Below are 19,707 nucleotides of genomic sequence, written 5' to 3'. Positions count from 1 at the left end.
ACCTGAGAAATGCTTATAATTCGAAATTATTTCACTCATTGACTTACTCATCATTTACTGAGCACCTGTTATATCCCAGACATTGTGCTAGGCATTAGGAACATTGACTCTGGTTTTAGGAATTTGAGGGAAAAGGTGAAGGTGGATAAACAAACAACCATATTGCAGTCTTATGATTTCTTTCATCAGAATATCCACAGCATATTCTAGGGGCACATTCAGGGCAACCAATAGACGAGTAAGGAGTGCTTTTTTAAAAGACACAGTGGCTCACCTGAGCCTCAGGAATGAGTACAGAGAAGGAAGGAGAGTGCTTTTTCCCGAGAGAGCAATGGGTAACAACCATGGGGAGTGTGAATGCATGCAGCCTATTTATTAACCAGTGGGCTAGAGTGTCAGGTGTGCAGAAGGGAAGGTGGGGCAGGTATGTAGCAGAGGCCAAATCATAAGGGTCTTTCAACCCTGTGCTAAGGAGGTTGGGTTTTTATCTTTTAGGTGGTAGAAATGAAGAATCTTAACGTAGGGGAGTGATATGATCAGATTTGCATTTCAGAAAAATCTCAGTGGTAGCAAGTAAAAGGGTAAGAAGTCTGGAGCCACAGTAATTATCCAAGGTAGAGGTGATGAGGTTAGGGACCTTGGGCATGCAGAGGAGGGCACAGATTCCAAAGACCTTTGGATGTCTGAGAGAAGCAAGTAGAAGAAAGGAAGAAATTGGTGTTTACATTGTATTTACAGAGCCCCAGTGGGCTGCCGTCTATGGGGTCGCACAGAGTCGGACACGACTGAAGCGACTTAGCAGCAGCAGCAGTGCCCTAAAACATGGATTGTACGTAATGGAGTCATGTTTCTCCTAGGCATCTAGAGTGGTACTAGCTGTATATCCTGTTTGCGAGAACTGAGAAGACAGTCACCCAGGTCATTTTCTGTGACCTCAATCTCTTGCAGAACCTCTGTTGAAAAGCCTGAATGCTTTCACAGCCGGGCAAGGCAGGTGGCATTAGCTTGTACTTAAACAGATGAGGACGGGCAAGCTCAGCGAGGCTAAATGATTTGCCCCGGCTCACAGCAATAGTGTTTAAACCCAGATGACACGTTTTGCTCTGTCCCATGTATCTCACACCTTGTTTCTTACAGTCCAGAAAGGTGTACGTCAGCACTTAGCGTAGTGCCTGACACAGAGAGTGTTGAGTGAGTGCCGCTTTTTTCTCTTCTCTTCTTCTTTGTCCATACTACATGTTGGGGACATACTAAGTAATTATCAAATGAGAAGTTACCAATAGCTATCATGTACATGTTTTCATTTGCTCCTAAAATCAGAATAAAAAGAAAAAGTCAAAAGTAAAAGCGAAGAAAATCCAGCAAGGAGAGGAGGAGGAGGAGGAGTCCAGTGGTGAAAGAGAAGTGGCCCCAGTCGCTGGCGCAGGCAGACTGAACCTGCACAGAGGGGACACTCAGTGCCCCTCCCCCCCGGGTGCTCAGAGTTTGCCGTTAGCTGCAAGTGGAGCGGCAGGAAAAGACCGAGTCTCTTCACCCTTCAGCTCTTCCAGTTGGAAGAGGGTCAGCAGTAGTGAGTCAGACTATTCTGATGCTGAAGGAGGCATGCAGAATAAAGTGAGGTAGTAGTATTTTGTTATATTTTTATGCTTTATATTCTGAATTGAGTGTATAAGCTCATAACCTTAAAGTCTATTGCACATGCTGTAACTTGAAGATTCTCATTTATGTGGGATTTTGCGTTACTCTGCAGTTTGCATTGTTCTCTCCTCTGCCTTTGTCCATGTGGTTCCTCTGCCTGGGTTTATTCTTTCTTTTCCTTGTTTTGCCTCTTGCCTTATTAACCACTACTCATCTTCTATGTGAGCTCAACAGTCACGCTCTGAGAAGCCTTTTCTGACTCCCTATTCCAGTCACTCCCTTATGTGACTCGTCTCTGATTACTGTGCTAAGGTCTCTTTAACTGCCTTTCTTTGCCATAATAAGCTTGTCAAGGGCAGGAGCTTTGTTTCTGGCTGCCAGCCTCAGCACAGTGCCTGGCACATACTTAGGTATTCTCAGTACCTGTCTGTTGGATGAATGGGTACTCTGGAGTATCTCATATTGTATACTAATTTCCTAATATCAAAATGTTGCCCTCTTATTTGCTAGCTAGTAGTTTTTTTTTTTAACTATCAACCTTATTAACTTGTTTTGTAAACAAATTGCTTTAACATGTTTTGACCACATTTTGAAATAATTTAAAAAATATGTTAGCATCTTTCAGACTTATGTGGAGTGGAATGCTGAATTTCTCACTGTATCATTTGAGTTGCCTGTAAAAAATAGTGTTTCATGCTCATGTTTTTAAAAGCAGTTAAAAGACTTTTTTCTTCCTTCTTTTGGTTGTTAAAGGTCTTACCAAGCCAGAGTTCGCCAAGGAGCATTAGCGTGTTTTCTTTCTACTATAAAATCAATAGAAAAAAGAGTTCTCTATGGCTACTGGTCAGCCTTTGTTCCTGATACACCAGAGCTTGGAAGCCCACAGTCTGTGTCCCTGATGACTCTTACGCTAAAAGATCCTTCTCCAAGGGTAAGAACGTTTAAATTCTAAGTGTTACAACTAGGACGACTTCACAAGTCTTTGTTGTTCCCTCTGCCCCATCTGATCGCATCAGAACAAGGCTCTTACTACTACTGACCCAAGTCCTGACTTGAGAAGCACTCGATGGGCAGGGGGATAGGAGGATAGGGCTTACGTGGCTGTCAGGTTGAGGGAGACCACGCTGCGGCCTCCTGCCCCAGGGCTGGCTTGCGGCATGAGCACGCTGCGTTGCTGCTTCAGTGTCCTCTCTGAACTGCACTGAAGCAGCTGTGCGTCCGTTTCTTTTATGATAGTGTTGCCATGGTGTTTACAATAGAAAAAAAATTCAAAATGGCTTAAATACACACTGGAATATCATGATATATAGTGGTTATGAAAGATATGTAAGGCTGGGGAATGTGGATGATGTTTTATGAAAGTATTGATAGAGAATTTTATGATCCCAACGTGGTTTTTTTTCTTCCTACTTTTCTGTATTTTTCAAATCATAGTAATAAATAGTAATACATAGTCTAATGAGAAAAACTTGTTTTTAAAAAAGAAGAAAAAATAACTTGGCAGTCGTGGATAGCTACAGCAAGGTAGCTGTGGCTGATCAGATATTTGCCTCTTCTTGGATATGTTAACTCTTCTCCGGAAGTTAGCTTTTTACCCAAATAAGGAAAGTAGTCTGCTGTTTAGATTCCCCTTAACGATAATGAATATTAAAAAGTCATGCTGAATGGTATCTCATGTCCTCAGGTAACCAACCTACTTTCTCAAAGTAAATAGTTTTAATGAGGTCAATAGTATTATTTCTTTTCTGTTTTTAGAATTTTTCCCTTAAAAGCAAGGAGGAAGGCTAGCAATTCATAATGCATTGGAACTCCCTTTGATCATCTCCTTGATTAGCTGATTACTATATAAGGAAACTTCTAAATGACCCTTCGACATTTTTCGTAGAGTGAAGAAAAATAAACTAGCCTCAATTATGAGCACAAAAAATGTTTTATAGGGTAATTTCAGATACTCTCTATACTAAATAGTTAAACTGGTAAAAATGTTTCCAACTGACTGAATCATAAACAAATGAGAACCTGGGAGGAAAATGGAAAATGATGGTGGCAAATAAATAACTAATGAGGACAGTCTAGTAATTGGAAGGAAAACTGCTATAAAAATTGAAAATATATATATATGTATTTATATTTTTGAAGACCCTCCAGCTGAACAGAACTGCAGTAAATATCTGAGAATATGCAGAAGAAAGTAGGTTGACATAATTTTCATGATATTTATATCTTTTTTATTTTTGAAATGTTTAATGATGTTAAGAAGTGTTTTATTGGTGAGAGAGGCTTTTTAGAAAGACTGCTAGAAAGTTATGTGTGAAAATTAAAAGTACCTAGTTCATGTCACTGGAGTGGAATAGCATTTTGGATTGATCAGAGCTAGGTTTAAAGGTGCAGCCATGTGTAAAAGCTGAGTGGTCGTTTTCTCGGGTGCTTGTTGAGTATGGAGTTGGGGAGCATAGACTGAGGTTTCCCTTAGCCAGGATGAAACGTGACAGGACGGTAGTGTCATAGCTTCTCCTCAAGTGCACACTGATGATGGTTTGGAGGTCATGGCAGCTCTGGTATAAACCTGTGGTGCATTCAGTTGGAAGCACAGTCGTCACTGACATACTGAGAAATTTTTTATGTATAATTTTATTTATTTACTTTGGCTGTACTGGACCTTCTTTGCTTTGTGGACTCTTCTCTAGCTGCGCTGAGTGGGGGCTCTTCTCTAGTTGCGGTGCGCAGGTGGCATCTCTTGTTGCGGAGCATGGGCTCTAGGGTGCAGGCTCGACAATGTGGTGCACAGGCTTAGTTGCTCTGCACAGGGGTGGGGTCATACGGGGCCAGGATGTGGACCAGACTGTGTCCCCTGCATTGGCAGGTGGGTGCTTTACCACTGAGCCACCAGGGAAGCCCCTCACTGACATTCTTTTGTTTTCATCTGTGATAGTTAGAAATGCTTTTTCCCAGTTAGGAAGCAAAGTTAATTGAGCTGAAAACTTTTTATTTTGAATATTAGTTTCTTTTTACGGCTTGGCTTTTAATTTTGTTTGGTTGGCAAGCTCTTAAAATTGTAGATTTTAATTACATTTTATAGAAATGGCAGTTTCTTTAGCATAACATCTACCTTTTTCAGTTAAGACCAGCCAGTGGTCTAATCAGAGGGTTGGCAGACTATGGCCAATGGGCTGAATCTGGCTCACTACCAGATTTTGTATGATCTATGAGTTAAGTGGTTTTTAATGCTTTAATTTTTTTTTAATAAAAAGAATATTTTGTGACATGCAAAAATTATATGAAATTTAGATTTCACTGTCGAAAAGAAAAATTTTATTTGAAAACAGAAACATTTATTTATTTATACAGCATCTGTGCTGCCATAGCAGAGTTGAGTGGTTGCAACAAAGACTCTGTGGTGTGCAAAATCTAGAATATAAAATTTGTACTACTGGCCCTTTACAGAAGAGTTTTGGTAACCCCTTATCTAAGTTCTTGGATCAGCTGACTTGTGCTTGAGATCTCTCTCTCCACCCCACCCCACCCCCACACACACACCACACACATACACACACATACCACTGTCCTCATACATTGTCAACTTCCTAACTTTCTTAAGTGATTATGCTTAATTCCAAAGACTCATTCTGCTGTACTATAAATTTGTTCTCACAAAAACTTTGGTTTTTTTGTTTATGATTCTACTCTCTAAAAGGCATGTAGAAATGATTTGTTTCAACTTAACTCCTGAACAACAACAGCAACTTGGAGATAACACAGTTGAAGATTTTCTGGAAAACCTTTTTCACACCAAACTCCGATGTGCTTCTTACTGAGTAAATATTTAGATTAGATCCTAAAGTTATAATGTTGATTCCTTGCTTTTTAAAAGTCTTTTCAATTGGCCTTTTGGGGTGAGCTGACCAAAGACAGTACAGTAGTGTTTCATTAGTAGTCCTGCATTTATCACCTACATTCCATTTTGGTTAAATTTGGCTTTCTTTCCATTTATTTTTTCCTTTCTGATTTTTAATGCCGCAGAATTGTCAGAGTACCAATTAAAAGTAATTAAGCTTATAAAGAAAATCTTGATTCAAAGGCACTATTCCTGACAGATAACAGCAGTCCACTGACAGAGGTGCCCGTATTTTCCTTTCCATCCATAAGGTTATATTTAATAGTATTTCTTTGAGTATCAAAGGTTTTTATTGGAGCTAGTGTTATTTTCTGTACCTAAGAATATTTTTGAAAGTTGGTCACTAATGGTGTCTGCCAAGCTGAGTATGCATGGAGTTCCAAAGATCCTATTTAATTGACACTGAGCGCTCATGGACGCTTTAGGGTAGAATGTAAAGCAGAATGTCCTCAGGAACTTTGATGTAAAACAGATCGTAGATGGGTCTATCTTTTTCCACCCCACAGGCTGTTGACTTATCTCTTGTCCGTTGGCTTTATGCTCGACTAAACTAGGCTTCTCGTCCTTAAGTTATTTTCATGCTCGTGATTTTAGGTTTCTGTACTATGGTATAGCTTAGACTTATTCCCTATAGTAAGAAAACCTAAGAGCAATGTGATTTAAAGTTCTTTGTTTTTTTTTAAGTGAGGGTAGGGAATGACGGTGCAAGTGCCTTAGTCCACAGCTACTTTTAGGACGTGATAGAAATCACATTGCCTTTATTCGTCTAATTAAAATTATCTAAATACTTTGAAAATGAAAAGTATATATAGGAAGAAGGGGATTTGACTCCTGATTTTTAACTCACTGAAGTGAATCCTTCTGAAATTTCAGACACGTGCCTGTGCCCTGCAAGTTTTATCTGCCATCTTGGAAGGCTCAAAGCAGTTTCTTTCCGTTGCTGAAGATACCAGTGACCACAAAAGGGCTTTCACTCCCTTTTCCGTAATGATCGCTTCCAGCATTAAAGAGTTGCACAGATGTCTTTTGTTAGCTTTGGTGGCAGAATCATCCTCACAGACCCTCACTCAGATCATTAAGGTAAATGTGCCAAGATATCAGTGAGTTGGCAGAGGCACTTTCTCTACTTCAGTTTTGTGTAATGTTTATATTGCCCACAAATAAATTGACTTAAGAATATAAGTAATTTTATTAAAGATAACCTGATTGGAAGTCTGTTCTTCCTACTTGTCTGATCACAGCTATATGTGATCTTTGTATATGTGATCTCTTTGTATGGCCAAATAAATGATTTACTAAGACAATTCCTTTTAAGTTGTACCAAGTGCCCTTTTCCCTTTAAAAAGGGAAAAGAAAAAAAAGACTGATTTTCAAATGAATGTAAAGACTTTGTTTTTTTAATTAAATGCTTTAAATTTTGTCTCTGTGCTGCGGCTTAATCAGGCCCATTAATGAGCTACTCTTTGTGTTTTGTAGTGTCTTGCAAACTTGGTATCAAATTCACCTTATAACCGTCTGAAACTCAGCCTGCTGACCAAAGTCTGGAACCAGATAAAACCTTATATCCGCCACAAAGGTTGGTGGTAGTTTGATTGCTTCTTTATATCAATAAAATCTAGATTACTAGTTTAAAATATTCAGAACATTTTTATAACACTAAGATAATTCTGTTTATTATCCTCAAACTTTGAGGGGAACCAGCTATCGCCAGAACCCTACTTTTGATAAGAAATAACTTGGAGAATCAGCTGTTAAGTTCAATGCCTTTTCAATGCATCATTGCAGTGACTGGAGTATCCCTTTACAATTAAGACTGAGCAAATCGTAGGGGTTCTGCTCTAGTGGGGCTTCCCTCATGGCTCAGCTGGTAAAGAATCCGCCCACGATGTGGGAGACCTGGGTTCAATCCCTGGGTTGGGAAGATCCCCTGGAGAAGGGAAAGGCAACCCATTCCAGTATTCTGGCCTGGAGAATCCCATGGACTATATATATAGTCCATGGGAGTCACAAGAGTTGGACACAACTGACGACTTTGACTTCACTTCTTCACTTCTGCTTTGGTATATAATAATTCATAGTCTTTAGATATAAGTAGAAAATGGATAGACATATAGACATTTTCCTCTTTTTGGAAAGAAGTGGAATATAAAACCTAGTTTTGCTATCAGGATAATGTTGGCCTGATACAGTGAATGTGGAAGCATTTCTTCCTCTTCAATTTTTAGAATAGTTTGAGAAGGAGTGGTATTAAGTCTTCTTTAAATGTTTGGTAGAATTTACCTCACCCTTGAAGCCATCTGCTCCTGGGCTTTTGTTTTGGATGGAATTTTTTGATCAGTGATTTGATTTCAGTACTAGTAATTGGTCCCTGAATGTTTTTAGAAATTTATCCATTTCTTCTTGGTTGTCCAATTTGTTGGCATAGAACTGTTTGTAGTAATCTCTTGTAAATCCTTTGTGGTGTTGGTTGTATCTTCTCTTTCATTTCTAATTTTACAGATTTTGGTTCAGTTCAGTCATGTCTGACTCTTTGCAATTTGGGCCCTTTTATTCAGACTCTTTTATTGATTTGGACCCTCTATTTTTCTTGATGAGTCTGGCTAAAGGTTTTTCAATTTTGTTTATCTTTTTGAGAACCAGTTTTTGGTTTCATTGATATTTTCTATTGTTTTTGTGTGTGTGTGTGTATCATTTTATTTATTTCTACTCTGATCTTTATTTTCCCTTTGAGTTTGTTTTTCTTTTTTTAGTTCCTTTAGGTATGAGGTTAAATGGTTTGTTTGAGATTTCTCTTACTTTCTGAGGTAGGCCTGTATTGCTATGAATTTCTCTTTTAGAACAGCCTTTGCTTTACGCAGTAGATTTTGAAACACTGTGTTTGCATTTTCATTTGTCTCAAGGTTTTCCTTTTTGATTTTTTTCAGTGACCTATTGGTTGTTTAGTGGCATGTTGTTTAGACTCTACTTGTTTGTGTTTTTCTAGTAGTTGATTTCTTGTCTCATAGGATTTTAGTCAGAAAAGATGCTTGATATGATTTCAGTCTTATTAAACTTATTGAGACCTGTGTTATTTTGCCTAATCCTCTGTTTGTATGTATCAGGTAGAGCAGCTGCATCTCCTGTTCTTGGTAGAGTGGCTAAGTGTAGAAGGTGAACTCTGAGGCCCGGGAGTGTGGTTCCCCCAGGTCACCAGAGCCCAGTGCTCCAGGAGTGTCCCTGTGTGCGTGGCGCCTGCCCTTCTGTTGCTCCTGGGCCGCGCTTTCTGCAGGTGTGGTAGTGTATGGGGTTGGCTCCCAGTGCAGCTGGCTGTAACTGGGAACTGAATTAGACGAGCATGTGTTGGGTGGGATCCACAGATCCCATGCTAATAAATTAAATGGCAAGAGTCAGAACAGGGACCTGCCGGTGCCTGGCTAAGTAGAGAGAGCAAGAGAGACGGGGGGAAAAAAAATTTTTTTTTAAGTGGCGCTCTCTAGCTTCTCAGAAACCCTCAGGCGCATGCTTTATTAGTAGTCAGTGAATCTCCTTCTTTGATCAGCTTCGTTTCAAACTGCTGTCTGTGTGCCATAACCTGGAGCCAGTGAGTTTTTGTGCACAGCCTTTTGGAGTGGATTCACAATTCTCTACAGCCCTCCGACTCTCTCTCAGGTGTAACCCCCACTGGTTTATGGGGGAATCATCTTCCTGGTGCAGGTCCCCTGGGCTGGGGAGCCCAACATTGGGTTCAGAACCCTCACTCCTCAGGAGGACCTCTAAGGCTGTGAAATCCCTCCTGCCTATGGTTTGTAGCACTCAAGGGGTGTAGGTCCCTCTCAGACCATGTCTCTGCCCCTCCTACTTGTCTCAATATGGCTATAAAAAAAAATTTAGTTGTGGAAAATTTTTTCTGCTGGTCATCAGGTCGTTCTCTGAGATGGTAGCTCTACTTGACTGTAATTTTCCTCTCTATGAGAAGAGAGCCTACTGTGCCATCTTGTCCTGTCCCCTCACGTTAGCCTTTTGGACTCTACAGTGGCCCACCACTCTTTTTCTTTCTTTCATGATTGATTTTGGAAGGGTCTAAGCCAGTTGTCTTTTTTTTTTTGGCTGCACTGGGTCTTCTTTGTGGTATGCAGGGGCATCTCCCTAGTTGCTCGAGTCACATGGGACCTTAGTTCCCCAACCAGGGGTCTAACCCGTGTCCCCACATTGGAAGGTGGATTCTTAACCACTGGAACACCTGGGAAGTCCTACCAGTTGTTACAGTATGTCTCACCCTCAATTTGTGGGATATTTTCCTTATGATATTGTTTAACTTATACATGTGTTTCCTGTAAACTGGAAGTTCTGTCTAGAGGTTTAATTAGATTCAGGTTAAACAAGAAAGTCATAATTCTTAATTGCCTGCACGGATAATTATGATCTCTGTGGTCACCGTTCCCATGGTGATAGGTTCTTACTGTTCCCTTTGACAGACGTTAATGTTCGTGTGTCAAGTCTCACACTGTTGGGAGCCATAGTGTCCACTCACGCACCTTTACCTGAAGTCCAGCTACTTCTACAACAGCCCTGTTCTTCCGGACTCAGCGGCAGCAGCTCAGCCACTCCTCACCTCAGTCCTCCTGAATGGTGGAAGAAGGCCCCTTCAGGACCCTTTGTAGAAGAAGGAGCTGTTAGCTCACCAAAGTTGTCTTCAGAGCCCTGCTGGCTCATTCGACTTTGCATTTCCATTGTTGTTCTACCCAGGGAGGATTCCTGTTCAGGTAGCGATGCTGGTTCTGCAGGAGGAAGCATCTATGAGCCATTCCCCATGCGGTTGGAGGCCTTGCAGGTAGGAGGTTTCATTTCCTCTTCTCTGAAATGGAAGTAATCATTCTTTTTCACGGGGCTTACCTGATGGCTCAGCAGTAAAGAATCTGCCTGCAATGCAGGAGTCACAGGAGACACAGGTTTGATCCCTGGGTTGGGAAGAGTCCCTGGAGGAGGGCATGGCAACCCACTCTAGTATTCTCATCTGGAGAATCCCTTGGACAGAGGAGCCGGTCACAAAGAGTCAGACACAACTGAAGTGACCTAGCACGCGCGCGCGCACACACACACACACACACACACACACACACACACACACACATTCTTTCTTCACAGCGTGATTACTTCATGAGGAGTAAGTCTGAAAATAATGTAAAACCAAGCCATGTGTCATTGGTATTAGTGGGAATTGTGCGTGAATTCACGTTTTAGGTGTGAATGCTTTGTTGTTTTGTTGTGGGGGGTAGGTGGAGGGGCTTGGTTGTAAAATGTCAGATTCATCCATTGCCAGCCATTTTAGTCATCTCAGGTATTATATGGCCAATCGGTGTTATAGATTATATAATAATTCTGAAAGAAATTATAGAGTTTATCTTTGATATCTACATTTGAAAATTAAAATAAATGTTTAGTTCTCTTTGGTCTTATATCTGCTTCAGTTCAGTTCAGTCACTCAGTCGTGTCCGACTCTTTGCGACCCCATGAATTGCAGCACACCAGGCCTCCCTGTCCATCACCAACTCCTGGAGTTCACTCAAACTCAAGTCCATCGAGTCGGTGATGTCATCCAGCCATCTCATCCTCTGTCGTCCCTTCTCCTCTTGCCCCCAATCCCTCCCAACATCAGAGTCTTTTCCAATGAGTCAACTCTTTGCATGAGGTGGCCAAAGTACTGGAGTTTCAGCTTTAGCATCATTCCTTCCAAAGAAATCCCAGAGCTGATCTCCTTCAGAATGGACTGGTTGGATCTCCTTGCAGTCCAAGGGACTCTCAAGAGTCTTCTCCAACACCACAGTTCAAAAGTATCAATTCTTTGGCACTCAGCTTTCTTCACAGTCCAACTCTCATATCCATACGTGACTACTGGAAGAACCATAGCCTTGACTAGATGGACCTTTGTTGGCAAACCTGTGTCTTAGGTCATACCTGAATACAGAAAAAACAAATACTTTAATCTAGGGTGGTTCTCTTCCTTTGAAGGAATAAATGTTTTGTTGTATCTGCTTACTTTAATCTAGGGTGGTTCTCTTCCTTTGAAGGAATAAATGTTTTGTTGTATCTGCTTAGAGACAACAAAATATTTTGTTATATCTGCTTTATTAGTAGACACCCTTAAGTGTTTGTTTAATCTTATTAATTAGGCACTTATTTTGCCTAATCCTCTGTTTGTACGTATCAGGTAGAGCAGCTGCATCTCCTGTTCTTGGTAGAGTGGCTAAGTGTAGAAGGTGAACTCTGAGGCCCGGGAGTGTGGTTCCCCCAGGTCACCAGAGCCCAGTGCTCCAGGAGTGTCCCTGTGTGCGTGGCGCCTACCCTTCTGTTGCTCCTGGGCCGCGCTTTCTGCAGGTGTGGTAGTGTATGGGGTTGGCTCCCAGTGCAGCTGGCTGTAACTGGGAACTGAATATTAAAGTGTTGGTTTTTTCTGTATTCAGGTATGACCTAAGACACAGGTTTGGTCTTGGCGTCTGCTGCTAATTATCTGATTGATATTATACATGTCCTTTAACCTCTTAGGGTTTCCCTTGGTGGTTCAGTTGGTAAAGAATCTGCCTGCAGTGCAGGAGACCTGGGTTCAGTCTCTGGGTCAGGAATATCCCCTGGAGAAGGGAATGGCAGCCACTCCAGTATTCTTGCCTGAAGAATTCCATGGACAGAGGAGTCTGGTGGGCTACAGTCCATGGGGTCACAAAGAGTTGGACACAACTGAGCGACTAATGCACAACACTTTAACCTCTTAAACTTTTTCAGTCATAGTTTCTTCAGCTAGACTATTTAGTTAATACCACCTTTGAAAAATTGTTCCCGGCTTAAGTGAGACAATAATGATAATCTTAAACACATTTTGTAGATTATAAAGCACCATAAAATTATATGATAGCACTTAGTTGATTTTTAGTCATAAAATAAAGATTATGGTTGTTTTTCATGTTATTCAACATCAGGTTTAAGCCCCTTGTTGAGTGTGAGTGATTTCTGAAATACTGGAACACTTTTGGATCTTGTAGTCCTGCATTCCGTTCTCAGGGTTAATCCCGTTTTCCTTGCAGGTGTTGGCTCATCTGGCAAGGGGCTACTTTTCGATGACACAGGTCTACTTGATGGAGCTTGGAGAGGTGATTTGCAAGTGCCTGGGGGAGGCAGATCCATCTATCCAGCTTCATGGAGCAAAGGTAATTTTCATTAAAAGCCATGTGCTTTTCTCGTTTCCTCCTTTTCGGTTCTATCCTCTGCCACATGTCCATGAGTTCTGAGTTTCTTTAGGACGTTTCAGGGAGGGAAGTGATACGTTCTTCTATTTTCAGCTCTACATATAAACCAAAAAAATTGATTTGGTAATAAATTAATGAAATATACTTGGTGATTTTGCTCCTGTTGAGAATGCCTCTGAGATGGGAGTTGCTGAGGAAAGAAAGAAAAGCAATTGGAAATTATTTTTCCCCTTGATTTGAAGTAGTCTGTAAATTGAAGTTGCTTTTTACCTCCATGGTTCTAATATTCATCTCTGATAATCTGTTTCTTTTATCTTGGCAGCTTCTGGAAGAACTGGGTACCAGCTTAATACACCAGTATAAACCAGATTCTTCCGTAGCACCTGATCAGAGAGTTCCAGTCCCCTTGGTAAGTAAATGTGTATTCATGGTTTTCTCTTTTCTTAGTGCTTCATTCAGTTTTATTTTGAGGTTCAGTGATGGTTTCTTTCGGTATCAGAAAGTATCAGAGAGTTTGGTTTCTTTCAGTATCGGAAATTATGGTTTATAATTTAGGATGAGTAGGTTTTATTTGCATTTCATTTTATTTGCAGTTCAATATGTGGTAATGTGTAACATAGAGCCAGCAATGGAAGAACCAGTTTTGTTGCACAAAACCTAATTCTGTTACTCATTATGCCCAAGAGACAGACTAGAATGCTGGGAAGAGCCCAGGATTTGGAATACCAAGTCATGAGATTAAACCACTTAATGAATATTATGAACATAATTTCCATGTTATAAAGCAGAATAAAAATCCTTGACTCATTGGACTTTTGGAAGATTGAATGAGGTGTGAAAACTGCCAGATAGATGTTCAATGAATCTTAATTTCCTTAACCCCTTCACTGCCAGCCGCTTTCCCCATTATTTCCATTAGATTTTGTGACTTAGATTCTTTGTGTTCCCTCCACACTGTGCCAGTTATTCTCTGGAGGAGGAACACGTGAGCCCACCAGAGAAACCTTCTACGTAGTGCCAAAAGCAGAGGCAGCTCTACACGAGTGAGGTTTTCTCCCTCTGCCCTCCTCGGCCTGCCCATTCCTTTTCTCTTCACTGTTTCCGCATCCTTGCAGGGAATTAAGAATGTCTAGCCCTAGTCCTTCCCTAGACAGTCACTAAAACTGAAGTGTCACCATTTGCAGGGAGTTGTGTTGGGCTTCGCCATCAGACAGACCTGGGTTTAATCCAGACTCGTTCTCTTGCTCCATGTGACTTTGGGCAAGACTCTTAACCACTCACACTTCGGTATTATTTCATATGCCAAAAAGGGATAGACTTTCTGTATTACTGATGTACTGTTGACTGATATTATCCTAAACACTTAGTAGCTTAAAGCCATATCCTACATTTATTCTCTCACATAGTTTCTGTGGGCCAGGGATTGGGGGCAGCTTACCTGATGGTTCTGGCTGAGGTCTCATGAGGTTACAGCCAGCTGCTGGCAGGGGCTGCAGTCATCCGAATTTGACGAAGATGGGTGGCTCCTCTCCTGCGGTGTCTCACTCAGCCACATACCTTGCAGGTTAGCGCTGCCTGGTGGCAGATCCCACTCGCTCCCTCCCCTTGAGGACCTCCCTAGGGACCTGCTGGAGTCTTCTCTGTACAAGGCAGCCGGCCACCCTTGTTCAGTTGCTAAGTCGTGTCTCACTTTTTGTGACCCTAAGGACTGTAGCCCGCCAGGCTCCTCTGTCTGTGGGATTTCCCAGGCAAGAATACTGGAGTGGGTTGCCATTTCCTACTCCAGGGTATCTTCCTGACCCAGGGGTTGAACCCACGTTCCCTGCATCTCCTACAGTGGGTTCTTTACCACTGAGCCACAGGGAATGCCCTGGCCACCATTATAGCAGTTTAATTAAGAGAGAGCAAGATAGAGCTATAGGATTTTTATGATCTAGCTTTGGAAGTTCCTCACTGATCAGCCCAAGTCAGTGTGGAAGGGGATGGCCTCCTAAACATCAGGAGGTGAGGATCCTTGGGGGCCAGCTGGAAGGCTGGCAGCCACAGCTGTCTGTCATCTTCTGGTTTGGGGCAAGAGGGCCCAGATTGGGGGTCTGGGTGACAGGATTGTGGAGGTGAAAGAACTGGCACATGGGTACATGGCAAAATTTAGGACTAGGTCCATGGGGAGGAAATGGAGACACTAAAACCCCAGACAGATTTGCATCTGGGGCGTGATTCTTCAGGGCTTTTAAAGGCATAAGAAGGAAACTGTTAAAGGCACTTGCAGATGCCTCCCTTGAGGGGCACTGAAGTGAGAACATCTTCCAAGTGCTCAAAACAGAGCTTTTTGTTCAGTTGAAGAATCTCCACTGTGCACCGGGCGCTGTGCTGGAGACTTCACACACAGTCTCACATTTTATTATCACACAAGCTCAGCCAAGTAGACGCCTTTGCCCTGCGTGTACTGAAGAGGAACCAAAACTTAGGTTCAGCGACCACCCAAGGCTGCAGAGACGGGAAGCAGCGGCTGGAGGCCTCAGCCCCAGCTCTGCCTCTGGATCCAGCACACGGCCTCTGGGCCACCCTGGAGCTCCGACCCTGTGCCCACCGAGGGCAGCTAGAACGAGCGCCTGGCTGTGGGTCGGTTGATCTGATTCTAGTCCAGCCCTGCTGCCCACGAGCAGGTTACCTCTTTGTGCCTCAGTTTCCCGTGTGAAAATGGAGGTAATGATATATTCTTCATTTAGTGGGGCTGAAATTAAAGAGTTCATGGGGGCACTTCCTGGTGGTCCAGTGGCTAAGACTCCATGCTCCCAGAGCAGGGGGCCTGGGTTTGATGCCTGGTCAGAGCACTAGATCCCACATGCCGCAGCTAAGAGTTGACATGCCACGAGCGAGAGAAGATCCCAGGTGCCTCAGCTAAGACTCAGTACAGCCCAAATAAATAAATAAATGTTTTTTAAACATGCAGTGCATTGATACGTGGAAAGCACGCAGCGCAGCACCCGGCGTTGGGAAGCTCTGTAGAGTATAAGCTGTTGCTGTCCTCTTCTTGTCCCCATTACTACCGTCACTGTTGCTGCCTCACTGTAGCAGACCGTGGAAGCGTTTAATTAGTTGCTTTCTGAAGTTCCTTTCATTGCTGTTAGGAAGTACTAGTGAAGGTGTTTACAGCGAGCGACTGCTTTAAGGAAACGCGCCGTCACTGGTCCCTGGCGGTAGTGTGAGCAGCGTGCTGGCTCCACTGTCATCTCCCGGCCGCACTTACAGCTCTGCCTGTTCCAGGTGGTGACGTTCTGGACCGCGATGCTCAACGGTCCTTTACCCAGAGCCCTGCAGAACGCAGAGCATCCGACGCTGCAGGCCAGCGCCTGTGACGCCCTGTCTTCCATCTTGCCGGAAGCCTTCGGCAGTCTGCCGGTAACCTTCGGGGTGTTTTCTCATCTTTAATTTGTGATGCTAAGCATGAGAGCTTGAGTTTGATTTTGACTCTTTTGAACCAGTATTCATCATCTCTGAGGAAAAGGTGCATGTTCTACCTGAGTATAGGGTGAGGGCAAAGGAGAACAGCACTGAAATCTTAATGTCTCAGGGGAGCTTTTCCTCCCTGTGCTTAGAAGGCAGGATTGGGGGTGGGGGGAGGGAGAGTAGCAGAGGCTTTGAACTCATATTTTAGGATTTCAAATCTATAAGTTAGAAAATCCTAGCTCTTTGGATTTGAATCCTAGTTGGTTTAAATCCTAGTAGCTCTTCTGCCTTCTAGCTCTTTGGTTATCTTAACTTCTATAAAATTTAGTTTTATCACCTATAAGATGGAAATGATATGTGTGATAATGTGAAGCATGTGAAAATGCCTACTTTGGTGCCCAATACATGTTGTGTTTAGACTGCTGCTTCCTTTAGCCCTTAATGGCATTTGCATCCCTTCTTATTTATATGAATTAGTTTTTATAAGGAAGGCAGCATGATTAAAGTAGGAGAACAAAATGACCTGATTCCCACGGTGGTAGAGGTTACATGTAGTCACGAGGCTGTGTGATCCCTGTCTCGAGTGGGTCCTCTGATGTTAACTGGATCTGAGTTGAACCTTTGTTCTCTGCCAAGTTAGCCTCAAAGACTCAGTTGTGTTCACCTCCCTGACTGTGGATTCAACACAGACATGTCACAGTCACTTGTCGAAGGCAGTGGCTCACAACTATTTCACTCACGCTTTTGCGTGGCCTCCCTTTCTTATTGCAGAGCGACAGGCAGATCCTGTGCATCACGATGCTGCTGGGGCTGAACGACAGCAAGAACCGTTTAGTGAAAGCTGCCACCTCGAGAGCCCTCGGGGTCTATGTGCTTTTTCCTTGTCTCAGACAGGTCAGTGAGCCCACATAACTCCACCGTGCCACTTTATAGTCATTTTATTACTCTTTGTGATGATATAGAGCTCCTGAAGTGGACAGTAAAGGCGATTAAATTGGTTTGGAATCTGGTTTCCTTAATTGCTACTAAAATATGCTAATGTCTATAAGAGTTGACTCATTGGAAAAGACTCTGATGCTGGGAGGGATTGGGGGCAGGAGGAGAAGGGGACGACAGAGGATGAGATGGCTGGATGGCATCACTGACTCGATGGACGTGAGTCTGAGTGAACTCCGGGAGTTGGTGATGGACCGGGAGGCTTGGCGTGCTGCGATTCATGGGGTCGCAAAGAGTCGGACATGACTGAGCGACTGAACTGAACTGATAGTTCATTTAACTATTTTGCACTCTGACCAGGACCCTAGGCCAGTGAATGTTTAAAGTAATATACAGTGAAAAAAAGAAGTGAAATGGGACATTACCATACAATAGTAATAATTTAGAAAATTAATAAAATTTTAATACAAAGAAACAAATTTCTCCTTCACTTTTATTTGTGACCTTTACCTCACTGAGAAGTGTGTAAGTGAACAGGATGTGCTTACAAGTGTGTTTCATTGTTCACATCTTTTCCCAAGGTGATCATCAAGCCAAGCGCAGGATTCAGAGATAATTGTCACAGGCCAGGTTATAAGATGTTTGCAAGAGCAAAATCTGTAGTCTCCTTGAGTGTGTATCGCATGTATCAGAATCATGGGAGACCTTCCCGTAGAATTTTAATGAGTGTCTAAATTTCATATAAGAAAACAGTAAATTGATTAAATGAATTTTGATTTAAAAATACAAGTTTGTGGTAAAGGCTTATATAGCTTTATCTGAAAACAAATTTGAGAACTTTGAAGGCAGCAGTGTGAACTCTTAAGGTGACTACAGTGTTCTGTTTTGTTTACCTCACAGGATGTCATATTTGTTGCAGACACAGCCAATGCAATATTGATGTCACTTCAGGACAAGTCTCCTAATGTCCGGGCCAAAGCAGCCTGGTCCCTCGGCAACCTGACCGACACTCTGATTGTCAACATGTAGGTGACTCAGCTCATTGTCTCTGGTTGACTGCCAAGGCCAAGGTCCCAAGAGGACATCTTTGATCCTACTAGAAAGGAATTAGCAGTAATTCCCGTATATTATGTAGTCAGTCTTGCTGCTTTGTTTTGTTTTATATTCTGTATTTATATTTGTTTTATATACTATTAGTAACCTGTTTTTAATATATATATATATAAAATACTGTATGCTGATACAAGTAATATATCCACATTATAGAAAATGTGAAAACTATAAAAGTAGAAAATCAAAACCTTGGTAATAGTTGCCCTGTTTTTAAATACTGTATTTGTATATTTTTAAGTAATGTATTCACAGCTTTATCCCCTAATTTCCCTCTCCAGAGGCCACTGCTCTTACACATACACAAGTATCTTGCTTTTTGTTCCTTCACTCTAGACATGTAACATGTATAAGCATTCTGCTGACTTCTGTAGACTTTTTATAAGTTGTTATTTGTTATTACACAGTCTTCACTATGTGCTCATTATTTTGCCATTCCCCTGTAACTGAACGTTCGTGTTAGTGTAGGCTTTTATATGCATTGAACATTTTTGTGCGTGAAATCTCCATTGTGAGATACCCTTTTTGGTTATATCCCTAGATGTAGACCTACTAAATCAAAAGGTGTAAACCCTAAATAAGTTCTCAGTATAATCTGAACAGATATGTGGAGCTGTTTCTGTAATTACACTGAGTGAGTATATTTGCACATGTGTATGTGTAGGTGGGTTTTACAGTTAACATGTTTCGCTTGCTTTGGGTGGGACAGGGAAACACCAGACCCAAGTTTCCAGGAAGAGTTCTCAGGCCTCCTGCTCTTGAAGATGCTGCAGTCAGCTGTAGATGCTTGCAAGGATAAAGACAAGGTAGGCTGACGGCACAGCCTCATGTTTCTCAGTGAGACACTTAGTGTATTACAGTTCTATCTCACCAGGTTTATCCCTGTTCAAAGGAGATGGAGAGAGTGCTCAGGGTGTATAGTGTACACTCCATACTTGACAGTTTCCTTCCTATCTCATGAAAAATAGCAGTGCCGTTTGTAAGACTATTCCATGCTTGCTTTTTCCAAAAATCTCTTAGTAGAATTGACAAGTCAGAAAGATGAGCAGCTTGGCTTTGAATATTCCCTGTTACACTATTAAGTTTTAAAAGTGTAGACGTGCACTTTAGGGTCAGCAGACATCAGCCGAGTTCAAATCCTGGCTTGCCCTTTAGTAGCTGAGTGACCTTTGGTGCATTATTTAACTTCTTTGAAGGTGAATTTCCTCATCTGTGACCTGAAAATCATTCCATATACCTCATTGGACTCCAAGATGCCTTTTATTACAGCACATGATGCCTTTATTACAGCACCTAGCATAGCACCAGGCCCAAACCAAGTGCTTGACTTAGTCAGTGGTTCTGAAGACTTGGGAAGCCCTACCATAGGTTAATTCCATCAGAATTGGTTTTTGTTTTCTTAAAAAAAGCTCCCCAGATGATTCTAGTATGCTGCAAAGTTTGAGACTTTAGGCAGAAAAG

At 42.1% G+C, this 19,707-nt stretch overlaps 1 protein-coding gene across 1 annotated transcript in view; it reads left to right on the top strand.

Annotated features, from left to right (window-relative positions):
* Nucleotides 1-19,707, top strand: part of HEATR6 (HEAT repeat containing 6) — a 32,659-nt gene that overhangs the window by 10,118 nt on the left and 2,834 nt on the right. Inside the window, exons 8-18 of the mRNA XM_019981779.2 lie at nucleotides 1,321-1,619; nucleotides 2,392-2,569; nucleotides 6,407-6,613; nucleotides 7,010-7,109; nucleotides 9,988-10,343; nucleotides 12,589-12,711; nucleotides 13,073-13,159; nucleotides 16,018-16,152; nucleotides 16,972-17,094; nucleotides 18,037-18,161; nucleotides 18,956-19,052. Coding sequence (XP_019837338.2) covers nucleotides 1,321-1,619; nucleotides 2,392-2,569; nucleotides 6,407-6,613; nucleotides 7,010-7,109; nucleotides 9,988-10,343; nucleotides 12,589-12,711; nucleotides 13,073-13,159; nucleotides 16,018-16,152; nucleotides 16,972-17,094; nucleotides 18,037-18,161; nucleotides 18,956-19,052 — 1,830 coding nt within the window. The remainder of the gene's footprint in view (nucleotides 1-1,320; nucleotides 1,620-2,391; nucleotides 2,570-6,406; nucleotides 6,614-7,009; nucleotides 7,110-9,987; nucleotides 10,344-12,588; nucleotides 12,712-13,072; nucleotides 13,160-16,017; nucleotides 16,153-16,971; nucleotides 17,095-18,036; nucleotides 18,162-18,955; nucleotides 19,053-19,707) is intronic.

The sequence above is a fragment of the Bos indicus genome, chromosome 19 (assembly GCF_029378745.1).
Source record: "Bos indicus isolate NIAB-ARS_2022 breed Sahiwal x Tharparkar chromosome 19, NIAB-ARS_B.indTharparkar_mat_pri_1.0, whole genome shotgun sequence".
NCBI lineage: Eukaryota > Metazoa > Chordata > Mammalia > Artiodactyla > Bovidae > Bos > Bos indicus.
This window is presented reverse-complemented; position numbering and strand designations above follow the sequence as displayed.